The sequence below is a fragment of the Tachypleus tridentatus genome, chromosome 2 (assembly GCF_004210375.1).
Source record: "Tachypleus tridentatus isolate NWPU-2018 chromosome 2, ASM421037v1, whole genome shotgun sequence".
Taxonomy (NCBI): Eukaryota; Metazoa; Arthropoda; class Merostomata; order Xiphosura; family Limulidae; genus Tachypleus; species Tachypleus tridentatus.
Genome location: NC_134826.1, coordinates 109,211,300 through 109,236,174, shown reverse-complemented (window position 1 = coordinate 109,236,174; position 24,875 = coordinate 109,211,300). Strand labels below are relative to the sequence as shown.

General features: G+C 32.0%; 1 protein-coding gene across 2 annotated transcripts in view; it reads left to right on the top strand.

Moving 5' to 3' along the window:
* Nucleotides 1–5,741: 5,741 nt before the first annotated feature.
* LOC143244817 (MAP kinase-interacting serine/threonine-protein kinase 1-like) overlaps nt 5,742–24,875 on the top strand; it is a 31,045-nt gene continuing 11,911 nt past the window's right edge. The window contains exons 1-5 of one of the 2 annotated variants that reach the window (XM_076490172.1): nt 5,742–6,304; nt 22,169–22,312; nt 22,923–23,020; nt 23,913–24,034; nt 24,471–24,502. In XM_076490172.1, the coding sequence (XP_076346287.1) occupies nt 6,124–6,304; nt 22,169–22,312; nt 22,923–23,020; nt 23,913–24,034; nt 24,471–24,502 (577 nt within the window). In that variant the 5' untranslated portion in view covers nt 5,742–6,123. The remainder of the gene's footprint in view (nt 6,305–22,168; nt 22,313–22,922; nt 23,021–23,912; nt 24,035–24,470; nt 24,503–24,875) is intronic. The other variant, XM_076490173.1, reaches the window with a different exon arrangement.

Sequence of the window (24,875 nt, the reverse complement as noted above, 5' to 3'; positions counted from 1 at the left end):
TGAGCCATACGTTGTTACAAAAAATTGAAAACGTTTCTCACAATTAAACTGACCTGTTCAAATAACTTATAGTATTTGACTATGTATTTCACAAAATTTAAGCAACATGTTAATTTTAAAGCTTTGTAGACAAGAGTTGTAATTTTGACAACTGGAGGATAGAATAATGGTCGTAAGCGCTTAACAAGCATGTCTATAAAGGTTAACTTTAAATAAAGTTTGTGATTTTCAAGTATGATAAGCCTTTAGATATGTAAAATTTCAAATAGTTTAATGTTTATAAAAATGAAATTCTCTGTTAAAATTTTTTTGCACAAAACATGCACAACAGAACATGCACTAGTATTAAAACTTAGAATTACCTTCGCTAACTCTTTCCAAAAACATATGATTAAAGAAAAAATTTAATAAATTTAATATAAAAAATACATTTCTACAATCCTCCACTGGTTCAGCAGTAAGCGTAAAGGCTTATGAAACTACAATTGATTAGTACAACGCAGATAGTTCAATGTCCATTTTTACATTAGTAAAACTTGTAACGAATTTATTATTGTACATTTGTTTTAGTGCCTTCGCTTGTTTCTGTAGAGTTGTTTCTTTGTTTGTTTGCATGTGACGTATATTCTTAACTGTGTATTACACAAGTCCCGTCTGTTCTCTAAATTTGTAGAAGATTCTTGAAAATAAGAATTAACAATATTTGTTTTACGAAAACGAGCAAGAACATTGTTGAAATTTCTACAAATCCGTGTGATTGCTATAAAAAGCGTCTAGCCGACAGACAGAAGACGAATATTATTGACTACAGTCAGTGTGCTATAGACCTAGGAAGCTATACTTGTGATTAACGCCTGTTATTCGAAAAATTACAGAATTTCACCAGAAAGGTTTATACATTTTTTTCAACTTCAGTGAATTACTTCGGACATTATTATTTCTACGAAGACGTTAAAAATCTTCTTCAGTAAGAAGTAAGCTTGTAAGAGTGTGAGGCTAGCCAAGAAAAGACGGCGTTAGCTTAAGTGAGATGTGACTCAGAATTAATTTTTCATCGTGGACCTTGATCGTCGATAAAATATCAAGTTCTAGACCGAATATAAGAACTAGTATTGTTTGTAAGTTTGTATATAAACTATCATTTGTAATAACCATTAATAATAACCGTTAGAATAAATTGAACTGTTTTTATGTTTGTATATTAAGATATATTTGTGGTAAAATAGGAAATTATGTGTAGCACTTTTGTTGGCAAATAACATAATTTTTTGATACATATTAACACTTTATTAACTTCTAAATTCAAATTTTTGGTTATTTGAAATAATAACACGTAACGAACGTAATGTAATAAATTGGAGACCTAACAAATGGCACTTACTAAAAAGAGGTACAACACTGAACAGTTATTTCGAATACGAATTTTAAAGTAGATCAAGTTAGTTATAAATTCTATATACAATTTCTTTACTTCTAAAATTTGTATACATTAATTAGTCTTCATAAAGATAGTATTTTAAATGTAAAATATAAGCAGAAACGATATAAGCTACTCCATTTAAGTATTGGGTCAAATTCAGAAGTTTCTATTTAATTTTATAACTATCACATTATACTTTCTTTTGTGCTACGAGCCTGGGTAAGTATCGAATTATGAAAAAGAACCTGAGAAACATTTTTACGTGAAAGTTTATTAATGCTACAAATTAGTTTTTGCAATATACTGTAATTTTTCATTTAAAACATGTAAACATGTACATATATACAATTTTGTGTATTTACATAAGATCAATCTTGCTTAAAATATACCCTCTAAATTTATAACATTCTGTATTTTCGTTTTTTTATGTGTCTATGTTTTTGTATTGTTTTTCACTGTATTTTATTGTTCACTTCCTTGAAAACTTTTGCTTATACAATCGCCTTACTTACTATTATACCTTACGACTTGTTGCGGTAATTCGAAATTATACCCGATTCGAGAGTGGTGTTTCTACTCGCCGTGGGAGCGGGTAGCGTGCATCGAACGAGAAAAGGACCACGCTAGTACAGCGGTATGTCTCCGGATTTACAACGCTAAAATCAGGGGTTCGATTCCCCTCGGTGGGCTGAGCAGATAGCCCTTTGTGGCTTTGCTATCAGAAAAACACACACACACGAAATTATACTTGCACATAGTTACCAAATTTACAAAAGCAAATCGCTCCTCTGAAACTCACTCCTAATTCGTTCTAAAAACCCCAAAACTGCAGATCAATAGGCACATTTTCCTTGCGGGTTTTGAATCAGAAAAGAGCACTGGGTTAAAGTAAAATCTGTTCTCCATTCTCACAAAACATAACGAAGGCTGTAGGCTCTTAATATCTTCTACTCAGTCAGTGAAAGACATTGCTGTAGTTCACCTGTTCTACACAGCACACAAAGTGCAATAATATCTTCACAGGCGGAATAGGTATATTACACGTGTTAATGTAAAAACTTCATAGAATCAGATTAAACGGACAAAATAATATAAAAAGACTAACTTTTTTATTTATTATTAAGCAAAAGCTACGCTAAAATCTATCTGTGTTATATTCACTACGAGTATTGAATCTCGGTTATAGCATTATAAGTCTTTAGACTTACTATTGAACTACTGGGAGGGGAAGTAACTAAAAGGTAGGATATATATATATATTTTCACACTGCAGAGGTTTCATCGGTGTTTCATCTAACTCCTTGTGATGTTAACAAATTTCGTCAGTGGCCCTGAGATTCTTCCTCTTTCATTGCAAGTGGAATTCCTTTTATTGTAGGCTGAGGATAGAAGTTGTATTTAATCATTGTTCCTGGGCCTGTCAGCGCTGCTTCCACTTCATCACCACCCTCGGGTCATGTTTCTTTGATATGTAAAAATTGTTCGAGTCACAGAAAATTCTGCCAGTTTGACTTTCCTTGCTGGCCTGGAATTAACTGGTCGAATAACTTCTCACTTGACAGCTTGGCATAAAATCCTTTAATCCCTCAAGTTAATGGTCTCATTGATGGTGTGCCTACTGGACAGGTGGCAAATATCTAACGTTAACATCTAAGTTTGTTGTTTATTTGTTCATTGTTTTCATGGTGATTGGCTGAGTCCCTGTTGAAGGTATAGTCATACTTTCTTTTTGTGGTGTCAATGCTTTTGGCACCCTCCTTGAAATAGGTGGCAGAGCATCTAGTTTAGACAAATACGTTTGTTGTTGGTTCTTACCATTCTTTGCATGGTGACTGGCTCAGGCCTGCTGTCTTTTTTTATTAAGCCAGGAAGTGAAAGCATCAATCACACCAAAGGAGGATAAAACAAGAGGTTTGCTCATCATCAACTTCACTCCAAAGCAGTCCAGGAATTTATCATCTACCGAGCCATTGCTTGGCTTCCTCCACATTTTTTCTGACTCATCAGCACTAGGTATGATCATTCAGAATGCAGAGAGCAGCAGAGATTTAGTAACCACCATAAAAATTGGGGCTGGCATTGCCCAAATTCTATATACTTAATAGTTAGAAGCATCTTAGCTACGCCCTCCAATTCAATTGTGGGCAGTATGTTCAGTTCTAGGATATCTTTAATCACAAAAGATAAAAGCTTGGTTATAACTGAAAAGGTCAGTAACCTGAGCTAAAATAATGTTCTCAGCTATGGCTCTGTTACAAGTAGAGCTAGAAAACCTATCTGGAAATAGGTCAATGGTCGAATTTGTATATAAAGTGTGATCAGTGAAACCTACCTATATACCAAAAATACATTGAAATTTCCTACACTATCAATCTACAATTTAATATGTGCTTTTCGCATACTCTTTTAAGCTAATTACATTGTATTCTGTTACAGAAATCATAGCAAATTTCTATGCATATCTGAAGCTTAAACTGTATCCATGCTAACAAACAGTGATTGAGTGCTGTTCGCCTTACAGGTAAAATGCTGGATTTCGTTCGGTTTGTTTTGAATTTCGCGCAAAGCTACACGAGGAATATCTGCGCTAGTCGTCCATAATTTATCAGTGTTAGACTAGAGGGAAGGCAGTTAGTCATCACCACCCACCGCCGACTCTTAGGCTACTCTTTTACTAACTAATAGTGGAGCTGGTCGGAACTTTTAACACCCCCACGGCTGAAAAGGCGAATATGTTTGGTGTGACGGGGATTTGAACCCGCGACCCTCAGATTACTGGCCATACCACTCCTGTAGTAATGGTGTTTGGTATAAAGTTGCTTGTTGTGTTAATTTGTGTAAAGATCTGGATGATCCTTTAGTTCTCTTTTGGTACTAGTGCTACATCTTCATTAATTTTCATTGAACTGGATTTTGCATTAAAGAGTATTGGGTGTTTATAACAACAATAAACTATTCGTAGTTATATTACAAAAAAAAAAAAATCATATGCACCTGTTTTATAATGTTTATGTTACTATCAGTGAGCTTAAACTAATGAATAATAACTAATATCAACAGGTTTTTTTTTTTTCAGAAATACAGATTTTAATAGGTTTTGTCCTTTAAACTACAAAAACTAGCCTATTATTTTTAATAAGGACGTATATTGCTAAACTTCATCAATGTAACCGACTTAATTCAGCTTACAATACCTTTGAAAATTAATCTATGTAATATTCCAATAACAAAATTATAAATACATTGATGAGAAGTTTTTTTGTTTTTTTTTCTGAAGACTTGGATTTAAGTCTAATGAGAACGTTTAATAAAATTTTGTATCTGGTACCCTCTAGGTAATTAAAAGTACGGCTTGCATGTCACGTTATACATTCAAAGCCAAGCATTTGTCGAAATTGTTTCTGTTGTCTCTGTGGAAAGTGCAGCCCAATAGCTAACATACAAGACAGTGATTCGGAGGCTCGCATTCCAATACTCTCGAAAAAAACTTCGCTCCATCCTTTGTGTGTGTTATAACAGTGACGGTTAAATCACACTATTTGATTTGAATTTGTTTGATTGTAGTTTCGAATTTCGCGCAAAGCTACACGAGGGCTACCTACACTAGCCGTCCGTAATTTAGCAGCGTAAGACTATAGGGAAGGCAGCTAGTCTCACCACCCACCGCCGGCTCTTGTGCTACTATTTTACCAACGTATAGTGGGACTGACTGTCATATTATAACGCCCCCACGGTTGAAAGGGCGAGTATGTTTGGTACGACGGGGATTCGAACCCGCGACCCTCGGATTACGAGTCGAGTGCCTAAACCTCCTGGCCGTGATTGCAGTTAAGCATCGAAATTCTTGATGACGAGAAACCCACTTGAAATAAAAATGTATCTCAGAACGGCTAGTATGGGTATTAACATTTTTCTTTTATAAGGAAAGAACAACGTTTCGACCTTCCTAACTCATCTTCATGTTAAGATGACCGAGTGTGGTAATATCCATACCAGCCGTTCTAAGATACAAAGCATCGAAATTCGATTTTGATTAATTACAATAGCCTGTGAGATGGTGTTGACTAGCTGCATTTCTTATTAACTTCCATAAAAAAGGAATTGTTAGCGCAGGTTTCCTTCTAGTAGTTTTTCACTAAAGTCAGTAAACAGCTATTATACATTGCAGTGGTAAGTCCCTGCGATGACTTCGATGGAAGGATTATGTTAGTGCGTCCATGCACGTTTCATCTGACGTAAACCCCTTGTAAAACAATAGCAAGTAGAATAGCTGTTTGTAAACATGATGGCACGTGATATTTCGAACTCTCTGCGCTTGCCCAGTCTCGTATGAGGTATGACGTCGTCAAGTCTACATATATAGGGATCTCGGCGAACTAATTTGATGCAATGCTGATGAGAAAGGATAAAGGTGTAAGAAAGTAAGGGATTTTCGGCTCTAAAGCTGACCCTTTAAGGTTGAAGCTGGCTTTAAGCCAAGCTACGTCTGTGTATCGTAGTTTATAACAGAAGAGAATGCTTGTGTAAAAGTTTGTAGTAAATGAAACATCAATGAACAAATATGAACTTATTTTAAAAAAGTAAGCTGAATTAGCGAAAGAGGGTGCTCAAAACAAACACAAAGAGAAGTGAGAAGTGCGAGATCAAGTGCCTTTTTCTTGTTAAAATTAAGTTAAATATATTATTTCTTACACTCGAAAGAAATGCCAGAATTTTTTAATCAAAAACAAGAAGTCTACCTAGACGAAATGAAAGGGACGGCAAGAGAAAGGCAGGAGTCTGGATACAGTGGAAGCTTAGTCGAAGACAACGAGATCGCTGATCACCTCTTTTTGGACACGCCGATCGGTTCCCCTACCTCAGAAGTTCGGTTTTTACCATCAGGTGGGTATCGACAACACAAGTAGTAGTATAGTAAAATAGTGTATTATTTATCTACAAGATATTTTGTATTATAATTGTTTACTAGATTTATTTTTGTTTGTATCGATCGTCTAGAATTATAAATCCCAAAATCGAGGCTTTGGAATATCCGTTCATAATTTTCGTCACTGAATTGTAAAAGTTTAAATAAAAGAAGTGGATTTTTTTTTATAAAAATAGTGAAGACGTCCATCAAGGAAATAATTTAACAGTGATAATAATGACGTAATATTATAATATTAGTATTAGTTCCTGTTACGTGTAATAAGTTAACAAGTACTTCTCTTGTCACTCTTAATGTATTTCTGATTTGTTTAACTGCTTCAGAAATTAGTACCTCTTGCTGCACACCTAATAGTTAATCATTGTGGTTAGAATTGATGCCTAATGTGAGTATAAGCCAATAGGATTTTTTTTCTCCAGAAACCCTTACTAATAAAGGTATCCTTTACATTAGATTTTCAAGACTTGTGAAAAATCTAGTTATGTCATACAAGATTTATGTAGGAGTTAAAAATAAAGTTAATTTAAAATAGCTTCTCTGCAGTATGTTTAAAAAAGTTTTGTTTGTTTGTTTTTTTTAATTTCATGCAAAGCTAGATGAGGACCATCTGCATTAGCCATCCCAAATTCAGTAGTGTAAGACTAAAGGGAAGGCAGCTACTCATCACCACCAACTCTTGGGCTACTCTCTTAAAAATGAATAGTGGGATTGACAATCACATTATAAAACCCCCACAGCTGAAAGAGCAAGCATCATGCTCCCTAACCACCTGGCCATGCTGATCCCTATTGTAAAGGTCTATTTGACCCACATGATAAATTTCAGTAATTGATTAAAATGTACAGATATTGGATATACAGTAATTTGGAGTGTTACAAAGCCTTGGAGATATGTTTTGTTGCTCATCTGATATTATATTGCTGAGACTGATGAAAATATAATGGTAAAAGGTTTGCTGAAATAGTGTTTTGTTTTCTAAGTTAAATGTCAGTTTCTTAAATGAAATTGTTCTAATTGTGTTTTCAGTTAAATAGATAACATGGTAATTTATTTATCATGTAAAATTTGTTTTTCTTCAGAAGATGGGTAAAATGGTAACAATAAAGAAACGAAAGATATATTGCATATTTATATTAAATACATACAAACCTCTTATTTTTGATGTTGTATGTTCTGGCATTGTTTGCAAAAGTTATGACATACCATGAATAATTGTAGCACAGTACTTGAAATAAATATAAAATTGTTGAAGTTCAGTAATTTACAAACACATTCTATGATAGTAAAATCTTCATGCTATAAAAGCTTATATAAATTTATAAAGAAAAAAGTAAGGGGTCCTTCATAGTAAGACCACTGACTAATACTAGTTTTAAGGTGCACATAGTTTTAAAAAGGCTCAAGCTGATAGTAGCAAATGTTTTATATCACTGTTACGATTGTCTTTATGCATCATGACTGTATAGACTTTGTGCTATAGCTATTGGAGAACTTCCACTTAAAAAACAATTCTAACTTTCTTTAAACCAGAAAAATGCAAGTAAGTGTGATTTAAAAAAAAAAAGTAAATCCAGATGATGGAATTTTGTTGGGTATTTAAGGATAAAAATTTTCTCACCAAAGTATAAAGTAAAATATGTACCATAACCTTCATATTATACCTATCCAATAAAACAAATTTAACATTTCACTATTAAAGAACTCAACATTCATGGATGAATGTAACATGACTGCCATTCAATCCCAATGTGGCCAACTTTAACATCATAAAAGTCATAAAAAATACAGAAAATCTAGAACTGTCTACAGCACTGCTTGGGACCTGCAAGAAGGTATCTTTGTACCAAATCTTGTGCATGTTGTTAGATATAGATATGTATAGTTGATGGAAACCTCAAATTTGTCTTCCTCACTGAGAGATTAAGCAAAAGGTAAAGTTCAAAATTATTTTTATATCAAATCTCATGTAAATTGGCCAAAACACTGCAGAGAAACTATCAAAAAACCCTAAAACTGTGCTTTTTATATCTTGGACACCAACCTCATTATTAATAAAAATAAGCAAGTCTATAATATATTTGTTTGTCAGTGTGTGAGATCTCTTTAAAAAAAAAAAAAAAGCACTTTTATATCAAATCCCATGTAAATTTAGCAAAATATGGCAGAGTAATTGACCCAAGCCCCAAAAATAGTTTTGTACCTACCTCCAAATGGGTAATTCAAACTTTTTTTCTTGTATATAAGTGTAATTTGCATATGAAATTTTATTCATGCCAATTTGTATCTGGACATACTGGATCTAGATACAACCCAAATAAGTTTTAAGTCAATCAGTGAAGGGATGAATGTTGATAAAAAGTATTTAAACGAAGAAACAATAGAAAAACAGTCTCATTGTAGAGACATAAAAAGCACACCATATTATGAAGAAATATTTTCACAAATACATTTTACATAAGAAAGATAGAATATAGATTTTCAAAATAATTGTAAAAATAATGAGAAAAATGCTAAACTTCTGTAAACCCTAACACCAAAAAGCCTATTGTGTCATAGGCATCCATACTGCATCAGCTACATCTAAAGACAAAACCACCTTATTAGAAAAGCAAAACTCTGAGCTTAAGATGACTCTTACCCTGTTAAGATTTATATTAAATATAAAAAATGATGTACAGATTATATTAAATCTCTTAATATTGATTGAACACCTCAATAGTGAAAGGAAGTAAATTCACAGAAAAAAAAGTCACAATTTGGGCTAGGGAAAGTCATATTTTATTTATATACTCTAAACAAAGTAATAAAACAAAAATATTTTAGATCATTTATTAACTGACAGTACATGATGTGTACACATTGACAACATAAATTATGTGTAATTAACCTTAGAAAAAAGAGAATTCAAAAATTTACCTTTCTGTTAAATAAAGATGTAGGAAAAGAGATAAAATTTTGTATAGAAGTGTTTGTAAATGTACTTGTGTTTGTGAGTGTTTTTGTTTTTTTGTCAGTACCTTTTTTCCTGGATTCACATCAATCACATCTCCCTCTATTTTCTTTATTTTTACATTTCTTTAAAAAAACTTTTTCAGTCCAGGTATTATCCTACTGATCTTAATAGTTAATTGGACTGTTTCCAACAATTCATTGACAAGGATTTAATGACTGAACATAATACTCCAAGTAAGGCCTAAACAGTGACCTTTACAATGAAATGATAATTACACTTGATTTAAATATTTCTGTGAACACAACTAAAACATTTTTTGTCCTGCCACAAGCACACTGCTTGGATGGCTTAAGATCAACCAAATGCAAAGATTATTTTTTGTTCAGGTTATTCCCAACAAAACTATATCATTATATCAAGGTAACAAACATAATTTGCCTTACATTTTTTATAACTAATTCTTCTTCAGATGATCTACATGTAAATAAAAAATCTTTATCATTGACAAATTTAAGCAGTATATTAACCATTTCTATTATGTAAATTAAAATGGGCAAAGGTCATGCCATGGATTATATGAAATACCCCTTCAATTATAACATTAATTCAGTTTGAAATGTACTAAAACACCCATACATAAATCTGCCACTGAATTGGGAGATTTGTGAATTTTGACTAGATTGCTACTAGCCTATTTCAAAATTTTGTATTTTACTTTTATATGTTTAATACCTTCATTGTGTTTGCTTTATTTTAGTATAAATCATTGCAGTACTTAAAGCATTTTAACTGTTTTGAAATTTCTCTAACTGAATTGTAGATAAATGTTTCTTTTCCTACTAGCAAACAGAATCATTTAGGGTTAGCCAAATGTATGAAATGATGCTTGGAAACTTGCTAAGTTTTATATTGCATATTTGCAGTTTATTAGTTAGTTATATTTAGAAACCTTTTGTACTGTGTTCCAATGGATTAAGGATTTGAATTTAACTAGGACTATTTTTTAATCATATCAAACATATAATTAATTATCCACTGTTGAAAATAAATTGACCTTGCATACTACAGTATGATTTTACATTTTGCTAAATTTTATAATTGTAAGCACAAATCCTTTCTTGCATATTTTTTTTCTTTTAAATCCTTTCACCAATTGCCCTCCAGTTTATTTTTTTCCTTTATTGAGTCTTTTCTTCAATTCACACCCTTATGTTAAACATGCATTTTTCTAAGTCTGCAGGACTGAAACTTCTTGTAGTGTACTGTATATGTTAGACATGGTGGGAAGTAAAAATAGAAAGTAGATCACAGCATTCTTTCATTGGTTTATTATTTGTAAATGTGTGTCAAGAATGTGTTGAATTGTGTGTTAAAGCTGGGTTGTGTCCAATACTTGTCAAGTAGCTTGCTTACAAATGTTACCTACCTTTTGTCTGAAATAATAATTTTAAGTTATGTTTAATAGAACAAACTTTTATTCTTTAAAGTCATCATATTCATTATTTTTATCAACCTTGTTGGTTATTCCTAGATGATTAATACTTACAATTTTAGTTGGAAGGGCTGTTTCACTTGTGAATATTTTTTTAAATCTTTTAAAAATTCCCTATAGTTTTTTAATTATGGGCCATAACATGAACAGTTATTTCCAATATTAAAATGTAAAGTTACAAACTTAGGTATGGATATTTCTAAATTCCCTGTTGTTCAGCAAAATGATTTATAATTGGTGTGGTTATTAGTAAAAGCTGTCAGCTGGGTGTTAACTGTTAATGTTGAAGAAAGTAAATGGCTGTAGGATCTGTTTACAAATGTAATCAAGTTAACTAAGGTTTTAGTACTAACCAATCATTCATACAAAAAAAAAAAAAAATTGAGTAAGTATTTACTACTTGCAGAAGAACACTTGTTATAATTTATGAAAACTTTTTAGATAAGACTGAAGGCTTGAACAACTACAGGAAAGATAGGAATTTGGTTAATTACAAAATCAAAGGTATGAGCAACAGCTAACTGATAATGTTAAAACTAAAGGCAACAGTTTTTGGTTTTAAATATGTTAAAAAATGCAAAATGTTTAAATTGCAAAGGAGTGGAGACAAAAATTATTGACCAGAGCCTGATTTTAGTGAGCTAAATATTTATATATTTAGAAATTTCAAAGAATATTCCAGAAAATGTTTGTCCTTGAGCCAGCCTACCACAAGCAAGGGTACACACCCTGTAAAAGGTCTCTAAAGGAACCAGGGGAGGGAGGGGCAGAGTATAATAGTGATTAATTTATGGCACCATGAAAATTTTCTTTGCTGTTATTTGTAACAATTAACCAAAGCATTTCAATATAATAATTATTTATGTTTATAAACAAGACAAAGTTATTTTAAATATCTAGACTTTTTTAAAGGTGGTTGCCCCTCAATATAATTATTATTGACAGGGCTAATTGACTATTAGATAATTAACCTTTTTCTTTTACAAAATATATTAGAAATATTCCAGATGCATTTTGTGGAAATACTGGAATTGACCTAAAAAAATGTAAATATTATTCCATTCATAATTAGAAACATTGGGAGATTAAAATATAATAAACACTAGGACCACATAAGGTTTTCTTAGCATAATGTTAGATAGGTCAGTTAAATCAGTTATAAAGTTTCGGTATAATCTATCTTATTATGTAATGTACAGGTAGTTTCTCATTTAAAGATTTTGTTAGATATGTACATGAATGTCAAGGGTAGTATTTAATAAACTATGTACAAACTTGTTTTTTGCTGGATTTTTTTCACTGTGTTGGAATGTGAAATTGTTTAGTTTTGATACATCTTAAAGGTTATTATTATTCCGAAGAATTTTAAAGTGAACTATTTGTGTCAATTACTATTTTGAGTTTAAGTAATTAAAATAGTTAGTTAATAATAAGGACATGGTGGTGAAATTGGTAGATTTTGTTGTTAAATTCCCCTATTTGAAGGTAGGCCAAGAAAATCCTTGCCAAAAACAGATCTTTCTGTAGAATGTAATTTTAAAATATTAAACATTTAAAGAAGATAAAAAGTTAAACATTGAGTAAATTGTGTATTTATTATTATTAGCATTAATACTGTTGTAATACTTTATGCTTATCTCCTGCAATTTAGTTGGGTGAATCTCATGTTTGTTTTTTAAATGCTGCTTAATTCATTCAGGACAGACCAGCTAGAAACTTGCAATTACAAATATGAGCTTTCAGCCTCAAGAAGTTAAATGCTAATAATTTTAAAGCCAGTTTGCGTGTGCACGTTGGTGTTAATTTTTTTAGTCATCTTGTCTTAGCAGGTGTTAAACAGATTAATCAGACCTTTATCATATTTAATGTGTAAATCCTTATCTGGTCAACATAATTTGTTTTTGGCAGAACTCTTAATAAATTTGTGTAAGTGTAAAACATGGTAGAACAACCTTTTGGTTCTCTCTTTTATAAATTTAGTTATTTATTGTGTGTGTAACATGTGCCAAAAGCTTTTTATGTAGTGCCAGATGTAAAGGAGGCTATCATATTCTTACACTCTTTAATATTAACGTTTAACCCTAGATTATCATTATGCATACTACAGTTAAGTTATTAAGGAGTGCCAGATTATATCCTGTACATCAAGAACTACTGATTGAAGAGCAGTGTTAGTGCTGTGAAAACACTACAAACTTTTCAAAACCATAAAACACAGAAACATTTTAAAGCTGCTGGTGCATTGAATATTTTTACATATTACTATGATTGGGAAAAATTGCACTTTTCTGTATTTTATTGTGTATATATGTTTGTGTTTATTGAAAAAATTCATTTGTATCAACTTTTTGGAAGAGGCAAAACAAAATACAATAAACTTTTCATATTAATAATAAATTAAAAAAAACAAACCAGAAGCTTGTAATACATGTTATTTTAACAGAGTTTGTGGAGTTGAGCATTGTCCTTACATTGCACAACACCTGTAAGATATCGGTGGAATAAGTGGTTTATTCCATTAAATCTTACTTCATGTAAGAAAACTATTTGAACATGTGCAAAGAATTTTTACAGTAGCTTCTAGCATCAACTTGAATACTGGCAAACACTTTTTTTAGATCTTGAAGAAATCTTGTGATTCATGTGGTCAGAACATCATTTTTTTTTAACCCACAAATGTCCATGACCTTTGCAAAATCTGCTTCAAAAAATATTTTCTGCATTTGATCAAAGTAATGGCACTGAGAAAAACTGTGGTTAGCTTCCCAAACTATGGAGCTGAGGTTCCTTAAATCACATCCTATTATCAGCCAAAAACGAACCTTACTCTGCACTTTGTAGCCATGTTAGGGTACAATACAAGAGTGGTGGTCAGACCCCACTGTTTGATGTAACAAGAGTAGCACAAAAGTTTGCAGTAGGTGTTGTTGACAAGTTGCCCTTTCTTTAGTCTAAGTCCAAAATTCGGATGGCTGGTGCAGATAGCCCTTGTATAGTTTGTACAAAATCCATGAGACATTAACCAATAGGATTTATGTACATATCGTACAGGGTGGCCCATAAGTCACTACCCATCCACATATCTTGTGTATCCAGTGTATCTGTGTGCTGTCCCTCATTCTCACTGCATAATATTATGCGACGCCATGTTCTGCGAGACATTTTCCTCAACATAGCAGGGGTTATTGTTCCAAATGCTGCAGTAACAGCTGCCTTCAACTCATCATTAGTATTATTGAATATAACATATAGATGGATAGGGACTTATGGGCCACCCTGTGTATTCAGATGAGATGATATAGTTTAAGAAAGAGTTAGTGATAGTACACAAGTCTTTTTTTTATTTTCATTTCTAGAGGGGACTCAAGGAGATAGTTTTTATCACTATTCTTTTTGTGTTGAAGCAATATAGGAATATCAAAAATAATTTACAGTATTTTCATAATTTCTTAAGTTCTGTAAAAGTTCATAATACTGATCTTACATTTAAAATTTTATTGCTGTCAAAAAGATGAAATCGGCTTTTATCAGAATCTGTGTAGCTATTTCCGAAACTTGCTAAGACACGTTTGATATTTAATAGTAATACATGTGGTCAAACTAGCAACCCTCGACAGCTTAGTGTTACAAGCAAAAATTCCTAAGAAATACGATCCACGACAAGTAAGCTTAAGTTGATTGACCTACCACCATGATAACAGCGTGTTTAATAAGTAGTTCTGGTTCTTAATAACTATACGCCTGATGCTGTGATTTCATCATACTATGGAATTAGCAGTGAAACAAAGTTCTTGTCATTAAATCTGAAGCTCAGTTTCAGAGAAATGTAAGCTTCTTTCTCGTATAATGGTTGTACGTAAATATTTCCAGTTTTCATTCTTCATAAATAAAGCTTCCAAAAATCTTTTTTCTCTTCCCTCTTGTTTGAAATTAGCATTTGTTTTTGCAAGTTGTTGATGTTCACCGTTAAAACAAATAGGAATGTATGATTTCCTATTCACCGAGAAATGCCGTATTTACTATGTTCCGATTATGTAAAAGTTTGAGGTGAATTTTTTTCATAACACCTCGCCAAAACTTTTTATCGTCATCATTTACGGATGTTTTGGCATACACTACCAAAATGAAGGCATGGCTCCAGGTAGTTTTTCTGTCACGAGACTTAGTATTGCGCCTTTTCCCATCATTAAAGTACGCGTAGTGCAAGCGAGTCTTGTTTTCTACGTTTAAACCATTCGTTAAAGTAAGGGAGAACAGGAAATAACGAATGGATTTTAACAGTTTTCTTAATATTTGTTGGAAGCTGGGCGTGAAAGTTAATGTCAGTGATCGATTACCTATGCTATTTGGTGTTTGAAAATAGTATTTACACAAACTGTTTTATCTAAATAACGTGAATAATGATGTTGTAATGTGCAGTCAATCTAACTATTCGTTGGTAAAAGAGTAGCCCATGAGTTGGCGGTGGGTGGTGATAACTAGCTGCCTTCCCTTTAGTCTTGCACTACTAAATTAGGGACGGCTAGTGCAGGTAGCCCTCGTGTAGCTTTTCGCGAAGTTAAAAAAAACACAAACCAACAAACAGTATCACAATTATTAATACCGTATTACTTCGAATTTAAAACTCACCCCACTTTTAAAAAGGGATTTTCAGGGTAAATAAAAAGTGGATGATAATTAAATCACATTTCCATGGGTAAAAACCACAATAAAATAGCGTCTAAACAACAGGAAAGTCAAACAAAGACTGTGGATTGTGATATCCAACTACACCGCTAGAGGCGCTAACATCGTCAAATTTGACGTTTTGCGCGTGTTTTTTAATCTTTTTAAGCTAAGTTTTTTTGTAAAATATAGTCTAATCTATTTGTTAATGCTGGATTTTTTAGAAAATCTTTGTTGTTCAAGGAAAAATATGTTTTAGAGACTTTCGAAGAGAGAAAAATAATATCTCGAATTTAAGACGCACCTTAACTTTCAGTTCGAAAAAATGTGAATAAAAGGTGTCTTAAATTCGAAGTAATACTGTATCTGTTTTTGATAGTAAAGTCATTTAGTTTTAACCTTTACAAGTCTCCTTCTTTCTTGGATTTCGTATGTAAAGTGATCTATTGCAAGTGGATTAAAAGAAATTGCTAGTTTGAAGTGAGAAAATGACAGTTTTTTGGTCATTCAGGTTGTAGGGACTACTTTGTTGTGATAGGTTTGTTTGAAAAGCTGTATGAAGTGAATTTAAAGGTTAAGTAAAGTTAACTCACATAATCAGTACATCTTATGTCTTTCAGGACGAAAATGTCTCTTCCCCCCCATAAAGTTTAAAATGGACTGATCTGAAATGGTCAGAAATAGCATGCAGTCACAATGCACCTCTCTCTATAATTGACCAACTGGTGAATAGGCATTGCTCCATGTAATTGTCAGAAAGCCCTGTACACAAGTATACATTGTAACTATTCAATTAAATCGTAAATAACTTTTTTGACTTATCAAACTGCAAAAAATATAATAATAATAAAATAACTTGGGCCGAATTTCTTGCATATTATTTCAAACAACTTTTTATGTTCCAAAAGTAAAATTTCTAAGTTTTTTTTTAATTTCGTAGGCGAGAAATATATAAGTATAAATTAAATAGGATTTGTAAACTACACTATTAAGTTGATAAAAACTCGTTGACTTGCCCTGTCGAATAAAATTGTAAATAAACTATACTCCCCAAATGCAATTCTCTGGGTTTGTATACATGTGATACACACATTTTAATTGGAGTATTCGAATATTTACGCTTCTCGACAGATACGATACAAAGTCATATAAAGAGTTAAATTTTGGTTGTTTAGCCCGCTAACACTAGATTTTAATTTTTAAAACACAGAAAAGTGTGTTTGAAAACTAGATTATTGGATCGCTGCCAAAGCATTCAACATTTGTTGCCTAGGGCAGATAAGTGTAAAAACAGGTTGTGTACGAGTCGCACTTATTATTGAAAATTGAATATGGCGTTTATAAAAATAGAAAAGTAAAATAAAATAATCAACATTACCAAAACAGAATTTCAAATTCTAAGAAGAGTATTCAAGTAAAATAATTTAATAATAAACCATTTTGGGTTGAAATAAATAGTATATGTATTATACATTTAAGTTGATGCACAATAACATAAAATTGATCAAAATACATTTCACTATTTTAATCTAGTTCCCAATGAAATAGTTGTTGCGCAAGTTATTTATATAAATACTATCTCTATCTGCATTATGTCTGTCTTACCTTAACATATATTGGACGAAAGTTAAGTCAACAGATTTTAAAATAATCTTTAAATATACCGCGTGCAATAAAAGTAATTTATTCGGTATCCATAGGCTTATTGGATGGGGGAAAATAGAATTATTCAGGATGCGGAATGTTGTAAAATGCCTTTTTGAGAAGGTTTGAAATCTCGAATTAAATGATGTGACAGACGTGAGTTACGGACTTGTGCGTATGCCTACAGAAAAAACATTCAATTACATTGCTTGCTCGTTATGAAAAGTGCTTACCAAACCTGGAATGGAATTTTGCTTAAAAAGTGAGGAAGCACATGCAGACACCTCTCGCATGGTGCAGATGTGGCAAAGCCCACCTGACTGCATTTTGTGAAATAGTATTTGGTACCAAAACGTTTTCGTTATACACTAAGCTAATTATGTGATCTTATTTATTTTGCGTTTTATATGAACTTGAAGTAATGTTCATATAGTTTTAGTATTGATTTATACCTGGATTGCTGGAATTCTAGCGATTTAAGTTCAACGATTTTGTTTCTTTTCCAAGAAAAATATGTACTAAACAAAATAGTTATTTTCATTTTGATTTTCAAGCACATACAGTGATCATTCTATTATATTTGAATATTTTGAATCTGATGAGTTGTTTTAATTCTTTCTTCTGACATCAGCATCTATAGTGTCATTCACTCTTTTGTCTCTTTCTTACTAGCACTGTCTTTATTAATAGTTCCATCTACTTCATGTTGAAATTTCTGCTGATTTTTGCTGGTGGTAGACTTGCACTCCTTTGTAATGTTTCTCATTTTATAACAAACGTATTAACTTTTTTTTTTCTGTCTGTTAGCCTCTTGTCACCTTTGGTAGACTCTTGCTTCTGGTCAGCCATCAGTGGTTTTGTATGTAACTGAATATTTTTGAACTTGCTGATTATGTTGCCTCCATGGTCTTCGTGTACTGTTTTGTCTTAATCATCTCATCTACGTCTTTTGTGCTCTGTTTTAAGAACAATAACATGTCAACTGAACATGTGACCATAAACTGTTCTTTTACTAATAGATCTGCCAGTCTCTCAAAACTATTTCCACATATGACAATGCCGCAGACGTACATAGACTGCAATACAGTTTCTCCAGTGTTGCGTTTGAACCTCATATTGTTTCAGTAAAGTCACTTTTATCTTGTCATAGTCCATGACATCTTTAGACATCATGCCTGCATATACTTGTAGACTTTTTTCTGTGACTGGTGGGCTGAGACAAACTGCCCAGTTGTCATTGTACCAGTTCTGACTTTAAGAAAATCTTTCATATATCAACAGAAAAACATCCATACCATCTTTATCAAATATGAACAGCTTGGGTCAGTTGGCCCTGACTCTACTGTCACTCTTGGGTCCTTCTTCTTTTGGTTGGGTGATCTTTGCAATCTGAATCTGTGCTCTTATTCTCTCTATTTCTAGTCTTCCTCTCATTTTCTTTTTTCTCATTTGTATTTTCATTCTCTTGTTCTTGTTTAACAGACTTTTCTACTTCACTGTCTTTTGACCCAAGTTGAGATCCTATTTCTACCCATTTATCCAAATCTTTTGACATGGTTATATAATTATCTCCACACTATTTTCATTACTACTACAGTTTTGTGTATACAGGTTTAGTTATTTCTGCTGCTGCTCACATTTCCTTCTGTTGCTGTTTACCACGGTATAATCCAGGCTAGCTCGCCAGTTGTTAGGTGTTAAGGTTGTGTTCACAAAATGTTAGTTAACTCGTACTTCTCTGTAGTATAAATATATAGTGTGTTGTTGTTGGGCTTAAGATTTTTCTACAGTAGATGTTTGTGACTTGTTGACAATAAATTCAACCATAAATGTGGTTTCCAAATAATAAACATATTCGAAACTAGTTTATCATAGGTACAACATTTTTTTATACTAATGATCATAAGAATATCATAAACACTACATGGTTCTCTTGTCAAAAATCTTCTTTGGCCTATTCCCTTACTCTAGAATTTCAGTTGACAAGCCAAACTCCCTTTCCCTGTTTCTATTGCGCTAGTATTCTATGTATGACGCATTTACAAATGTTACGCGAGCTGTTATTACATTCATATAATGCTCTTCCAATAATAATTTGGTCTTCCTTCAAAATATCTCCTGTTCCTTTTGTCAAGGTGCACTAAGGCTAATTCAATTACTTTAGAAGTATGATCTGACGTAATAATTTATTTTTTTTATCTCATTTTCTGCTGGTAGGGTTACTTTTAACATATTAAATGTTAGGCTTATATTATTTGTTAGGTTTATTACTTATACATTCGCGGCGAACTTTTCCTTGGCCGTGGCTTTAATCTCTTATGCTATTGTCTTTGCTGTTACTCATTCCCACTATTTATTTTTTTTATTACTAAATCATCTTCTCGCTATATTCTCTGTATCAGCGAGTTACAAACACACTTCTAATCGTCTGCTTTTAAGTCTGATAAAAAACAACTACAATGAAACAATTATAAAAAATAATTCACAAAATAAATAATTTCTGCACTAAACGTTTTTTTTTATATAATATAACATTCTTGTTGGATGTTTCTTTTCATCTGTGCATACGTCATGCTTTATGGCCTTCATCTGTGACAGGCAGGCTTGCTGGTTTTAGATAACATTTTGAAATAGTGTTCCTGTAAAATCAAATTTCTAGGTAATATATATTACTCTGCGAAGTTTTAGTTAGAGCAGAAAAGATGAGAAATAAAATGAGGTTTGGTGGTAATATTTTTTCATTATTATTTTGATTGGGTGGGTCCCTTTTAATATCTCAGTGTATTACTTTTCTTCTAATGAAATCTTAAGATTGTTTTCATATGTAAAATATTTGAAAACAGATTTTTTTAAAGCAACAGTTTTTTGCACTATATTGTATTTCATTCACTTCAACTAATCGGAGCTTCGTGTTTGTGGATTGTTATGATTAGTGCTGAGTGATTCTCACTCTTGCAATTTGTTTATTATGATTATCAATTACTTTTAATAAGACCATTGTAAAAAAAAAAAAAGAAGAAGAAACGTAGAAAATTACACAATCAGTAAAAAATAGCTTAAAATAATGATACATAATTTGGTGTCTATTTTAATAAAATGTAGGCCAATGGTAGGACTAATATAAGAAAGAACAGTTATCTGTAACTGAGTGTTATTAATAAACCTGGTAATTAAGAAACTACGTACACGTATATACATAAATGATCATTCGTGATGTTATTTCTTTTGACCAAAAGTTTGTTTTTTTTTTGCTGCTCTTGTGGAAGTATCGTCACATTGTTACTAACAGTCAACATTACATATCAAGCTGTTCAAGATGCATTGTGTGAGATTTGTATGTCAGAACGGCTGGTATGGATATTAACACTTTTACTAATAAAGCAAAGAACAACATTTCGACCTTCCGAGGTCATCTTCAGATTAACAAAGAGATTTTGTTTTGAACTCCCCATGTTTGCAGTTCTTCGAGGCCCTTAGAACGACAGATCTCATAGCACTCTGATCTTCGTGTGGTTAGAATTCCTGCCCACTCAAATCAATTGACCCGACCCGTTGATACTTCATGAACCAATATATTAATTTATCATATTTTAGCGATGTCTTTAAAATCCCCCACCCACCCAAGAGAAACAGTGACAAGTTCTTTAGTAATCAAACTTTCGATATTGGAATAGCATTTATAATGGGGTATTGGAAACAATTTGATAACAGTATAACTTCCGTACGGGATGGAAACTAATTCTGTTGCTAAAACTTTATAGAATGGACGGCAACTGCCTGTTGTGGATACTCAAGTGTAGAGGACGACGTTTCGAAAGTCTTCCGCCTTTCGTCTTCAGGTCCTCTTCACTTATGTCTCCACAACAGGCAGTTGCCGTCCATTCTACAAAGTTTCATCGTGAATACTCTGCCTAAACAATCTCCCAAAGAATACATTCTGTTGCTGTTATGTTGAAACATGTTAATAAACAAAGCGAACATCAACACGTGTTTGATATTTTACAATCATTGTAAGACCTGTATACATTAGTTTTAACCACCATATGTAGCTTCCTTTGATCAGAAATTAATACCAAAGTGATGTCATCCAAATTATTTACTATGATACACAATGACCCGAACATGGATGAGTTGGAAAAATTTATTCGAGCTCTAAAGTATTTTTGCCCCAGTTGTATCCTTTTCACCATTGATGCATGTAACTGTTAATGACTGTTTATGTACAAATTACATTAAGAATGTTGTATTTTAAGTATTTTTATCCCAGATCAAAATTTATCTTTTAATAGCATGGAATATTTGTAAGTTGTTACGAAAATAATCTTGAAGCCATTGGGAGTTTCAACTGTAGAGGGGAGAGTGACCTTGAAGTCTACCTAGTAAACATGCTACTTGCCTGCGGAAATTTCCAGAAGCCGCAGCCTGTCATGGTCACGTGGAGATATTATGTGTTGGAGATAGATTGCGCAACATACTGAACTGATTATATCGGAAAGTAAACAACAGAGGACTGGTTTTCACAAGTGAAAACTTATCAGTGAACATTCGAGATAACTGTTCAATTATTTTTAGCTTCTGCTGTATAAACTTTGTCTATATTTATTTTTGTCGTCTCAGTAGACTTTGGCTATGGTGTAGAAGCGCTGTTAGATATTAGTAGTATATAGGAAACTGCAGAGAATTAAGTTATGCGATTAATTTTTTGTGGTTTTTCGTTGCTTTGTAACGTGAATATGTGTAATAGGTAGCATATTTTGAATATTGTGGGTGCTATTTAAATATTGAAGTTTAAGTTATTGACTTGTATTTTAGCTCCCCTCTTAAAATAAGCTGTACGAAAAATGCGGTTAAAACTACTTATCTTCTAATTACTACTTAGAAGTTACTTCTACAAATAGGTCTTTTCAGTTTCATAACTTTTTCATAAAATGAATTGTAACATTCTTTTCTGAACAAGAATAGAACTGGATAATACTTAAGAGTGAAATAAAAACTTGAATTGTCTTTTAAGTTACATATTGACGTGTACAACAAGACCCAGTAATACCTCTTCATGTTACTTTTCAGATGAACCTGAACATATAAATACCACTATAATTAGTCGCACTGTCAGTGAACCAGAACCCATCCCACAACAACGACAACAGCAGCGCAGGAAGAGAAAGAAAAAGAGAAAAACGGGCACTAGCTTGGGCGCTTGTAACTTTGAAGGTTATTAGTTTGCATGTGAATCTAGATTCATTAAGTTATCCATTAGAAAGAATAGTTAGCTCTTGTAATTATAAAATAGGCCTAATTATATCTGGTGTATTGATGCTAAGTTTATAGTATAGCTAATAAAATGTATTAGAATCACATGGTTTATTAAAGCAACATTTAGAAAAAAAACAAGTTGGTATTACTGCTTATTTACTGGATCTGATGTTATTCAGCACTGATATTGGTTTTGCATGGTGCATAACAATTATGTAAAAAGTACATAGTGAAAAAAAGTTTAGAAGAATCTCATTTGTTATCAATTTCCTTTAATACAATTCATATGTATAGTTTCATCATTCTATGAAAGCTGATAGAATGTATTTTATTATATCATGTCCAGTTGAAATGGCACCTGTCACCTCTTAGGTTTATGTAACAAAGCATTTTGATTTAATAATTCTTCTTTTGCTTTCTACTTTTCCACCAGATGGTATTTTCTTTCATTAGCTCTGTTGTCATAGTTTCAGCAATTTTTGTCACCTAGAATATTTAATTATTGTTGTTTATTGCACATTTTACATCCACTGTTCTCTTTATTCAGTTGTTTTTTTTTTTTCACCAGACTTGTACCAACTAACGGGTGAAATTCTGGGAGAAGGAGCATATGCATCTGTCAGAAATTGTGTAAACCTTTATACTGGAGTTGAATATGCTGTGAAAGTAAGTAAAATGCAGTAACATTTAATTCTTTTATTGGTGTACAGTTGTATAATAAAGACAGCACAATTTATTCTTAATATTCTCTGTCCAAGTCTGTTGGTTTGTGTGACTGTTTCAATAATCTTGGATTTATATTATAAATAAACTAAATAGTAAAAATTTATATTTTAAATATAAAATAGCTCTCAGAGAAACTGCTCACCTATGTTGTCCCAAAATAATTGATTACAAATAATTGCAAAATTCAGTATTGTTAAAATTAATTGTTGAGATGCTATGTAGAATATTTTAAGTCTTATAACACTGATGGAAGGTTTGCTTCATAATGCAAAAGTTTGGATGCCTTTTCATTGGTTTGAGAGTGTATGTCTGCACTTGTGTGTGCATGACAGGGGGTATTCTTAGTCTTAAAACTATTAAAAGAATGGATGAAAGAGAGGTGTACTACAGACATTTTTGTAAGTCTTTAAACCTGCCATAAAATATTGCTTTTATAATGATTAAAGGAAGTCATAACCTTGGCCCTGTTTTCTAAACAACATTTTCAGTACTAAGTTATAGGGTTTATAATGCTAAGAACTTGGGTTTTATGATCATGGTGCGCACATTATGGAAGTCTCATTGTGTAGCTTTGTGTTTAACAACAAACAAACATGTACAGAGATTCATTTATAATGAAATTACATCATACTCTTTTTAAATTGTACTTTTTCAAGGTTTGGTTATACAAACTTGATCTATTCCACTGTGAAAAAGCATGAAATCATTAGTTTTTTTAAATTCCTTTGTTTTATGCATGCTCTTTTAAAACTTCTGTAGTTACAATTAATACTATGTCATTCTAATGATTTGTAGAAATTGTTTGGATGTTAAAAGTTTTATGCTTCTTCAGGTTATTTGTAAAGAACCAGGCCACAGTAGGGCAAGAGTCTTTAAAGAGGTAGAAACATTCCATCATTGTCATGGGCATCAGAACATCATTCAGTTAATTGAATTTTTTGAAGAGGATGATAAGTAAGATTTTTTTTAAAAAATTAACAAATGTGGTATAAATATAAGGCTAATTTACATTTGGCTACGAATTTATTTACTGAAGTTGTTTGTGAAATATTTGCACTAGTCATTGTTGTGCTGTATTTTGCCACTGTTAAAATTTGGTACATTACAATATTTTAATAGTAGGAATTTTAGCAGGAAACCGATAGATAAACAAACATTATTTATGAACAGTGACTGGTTGCCCCATAGATTTTGACATGTAAGACTTACCTGACTGTGCACTAAGATGCAGTGTGTAATTTATGACAAACAGTTTTTGAATAATTGCTGATCTTAAATTGTTTTGTTTTTTTTACAATACAAAGGCTAGACATTTTAATATTTGTTCTAAAGTGGTATATTTTAGGTTTAAAGGCAGTTGTTTAAGTTTATTTTTGTTTCTTTGTTTCAGATTCTATTTAGTCTTTGAAAAAGTCAGAGGAGGTATGTCTTCTCTTTCTACCTTAAAATTAAGAAATTAGAATTAATTTGAGTGATATTTATGGTTCATTTATTGGTTGTGTAGACATGCATTGTCCAAAATTCATTTATATTAGTATTTCTTAAAAACTTTCCTTTGGTTTTATTGCAGACATTATTTCTTTGTAATCATCAAGGTACTGGGAAAACAAGATATCTGACAAAGTGTACTTTATTCATTTACCTTTTTTATGCAATTTTATTTAAATTTTTATAAGGGTTAAAAAAATTCTAAAATTATTCCCTTACTGCCTTTACTGGATACACTAAAGTTATATCTGGTGGCTTTAAATGCTGTCTGTGAATGTATTTGATGATAAACTGAAAATAATATTCT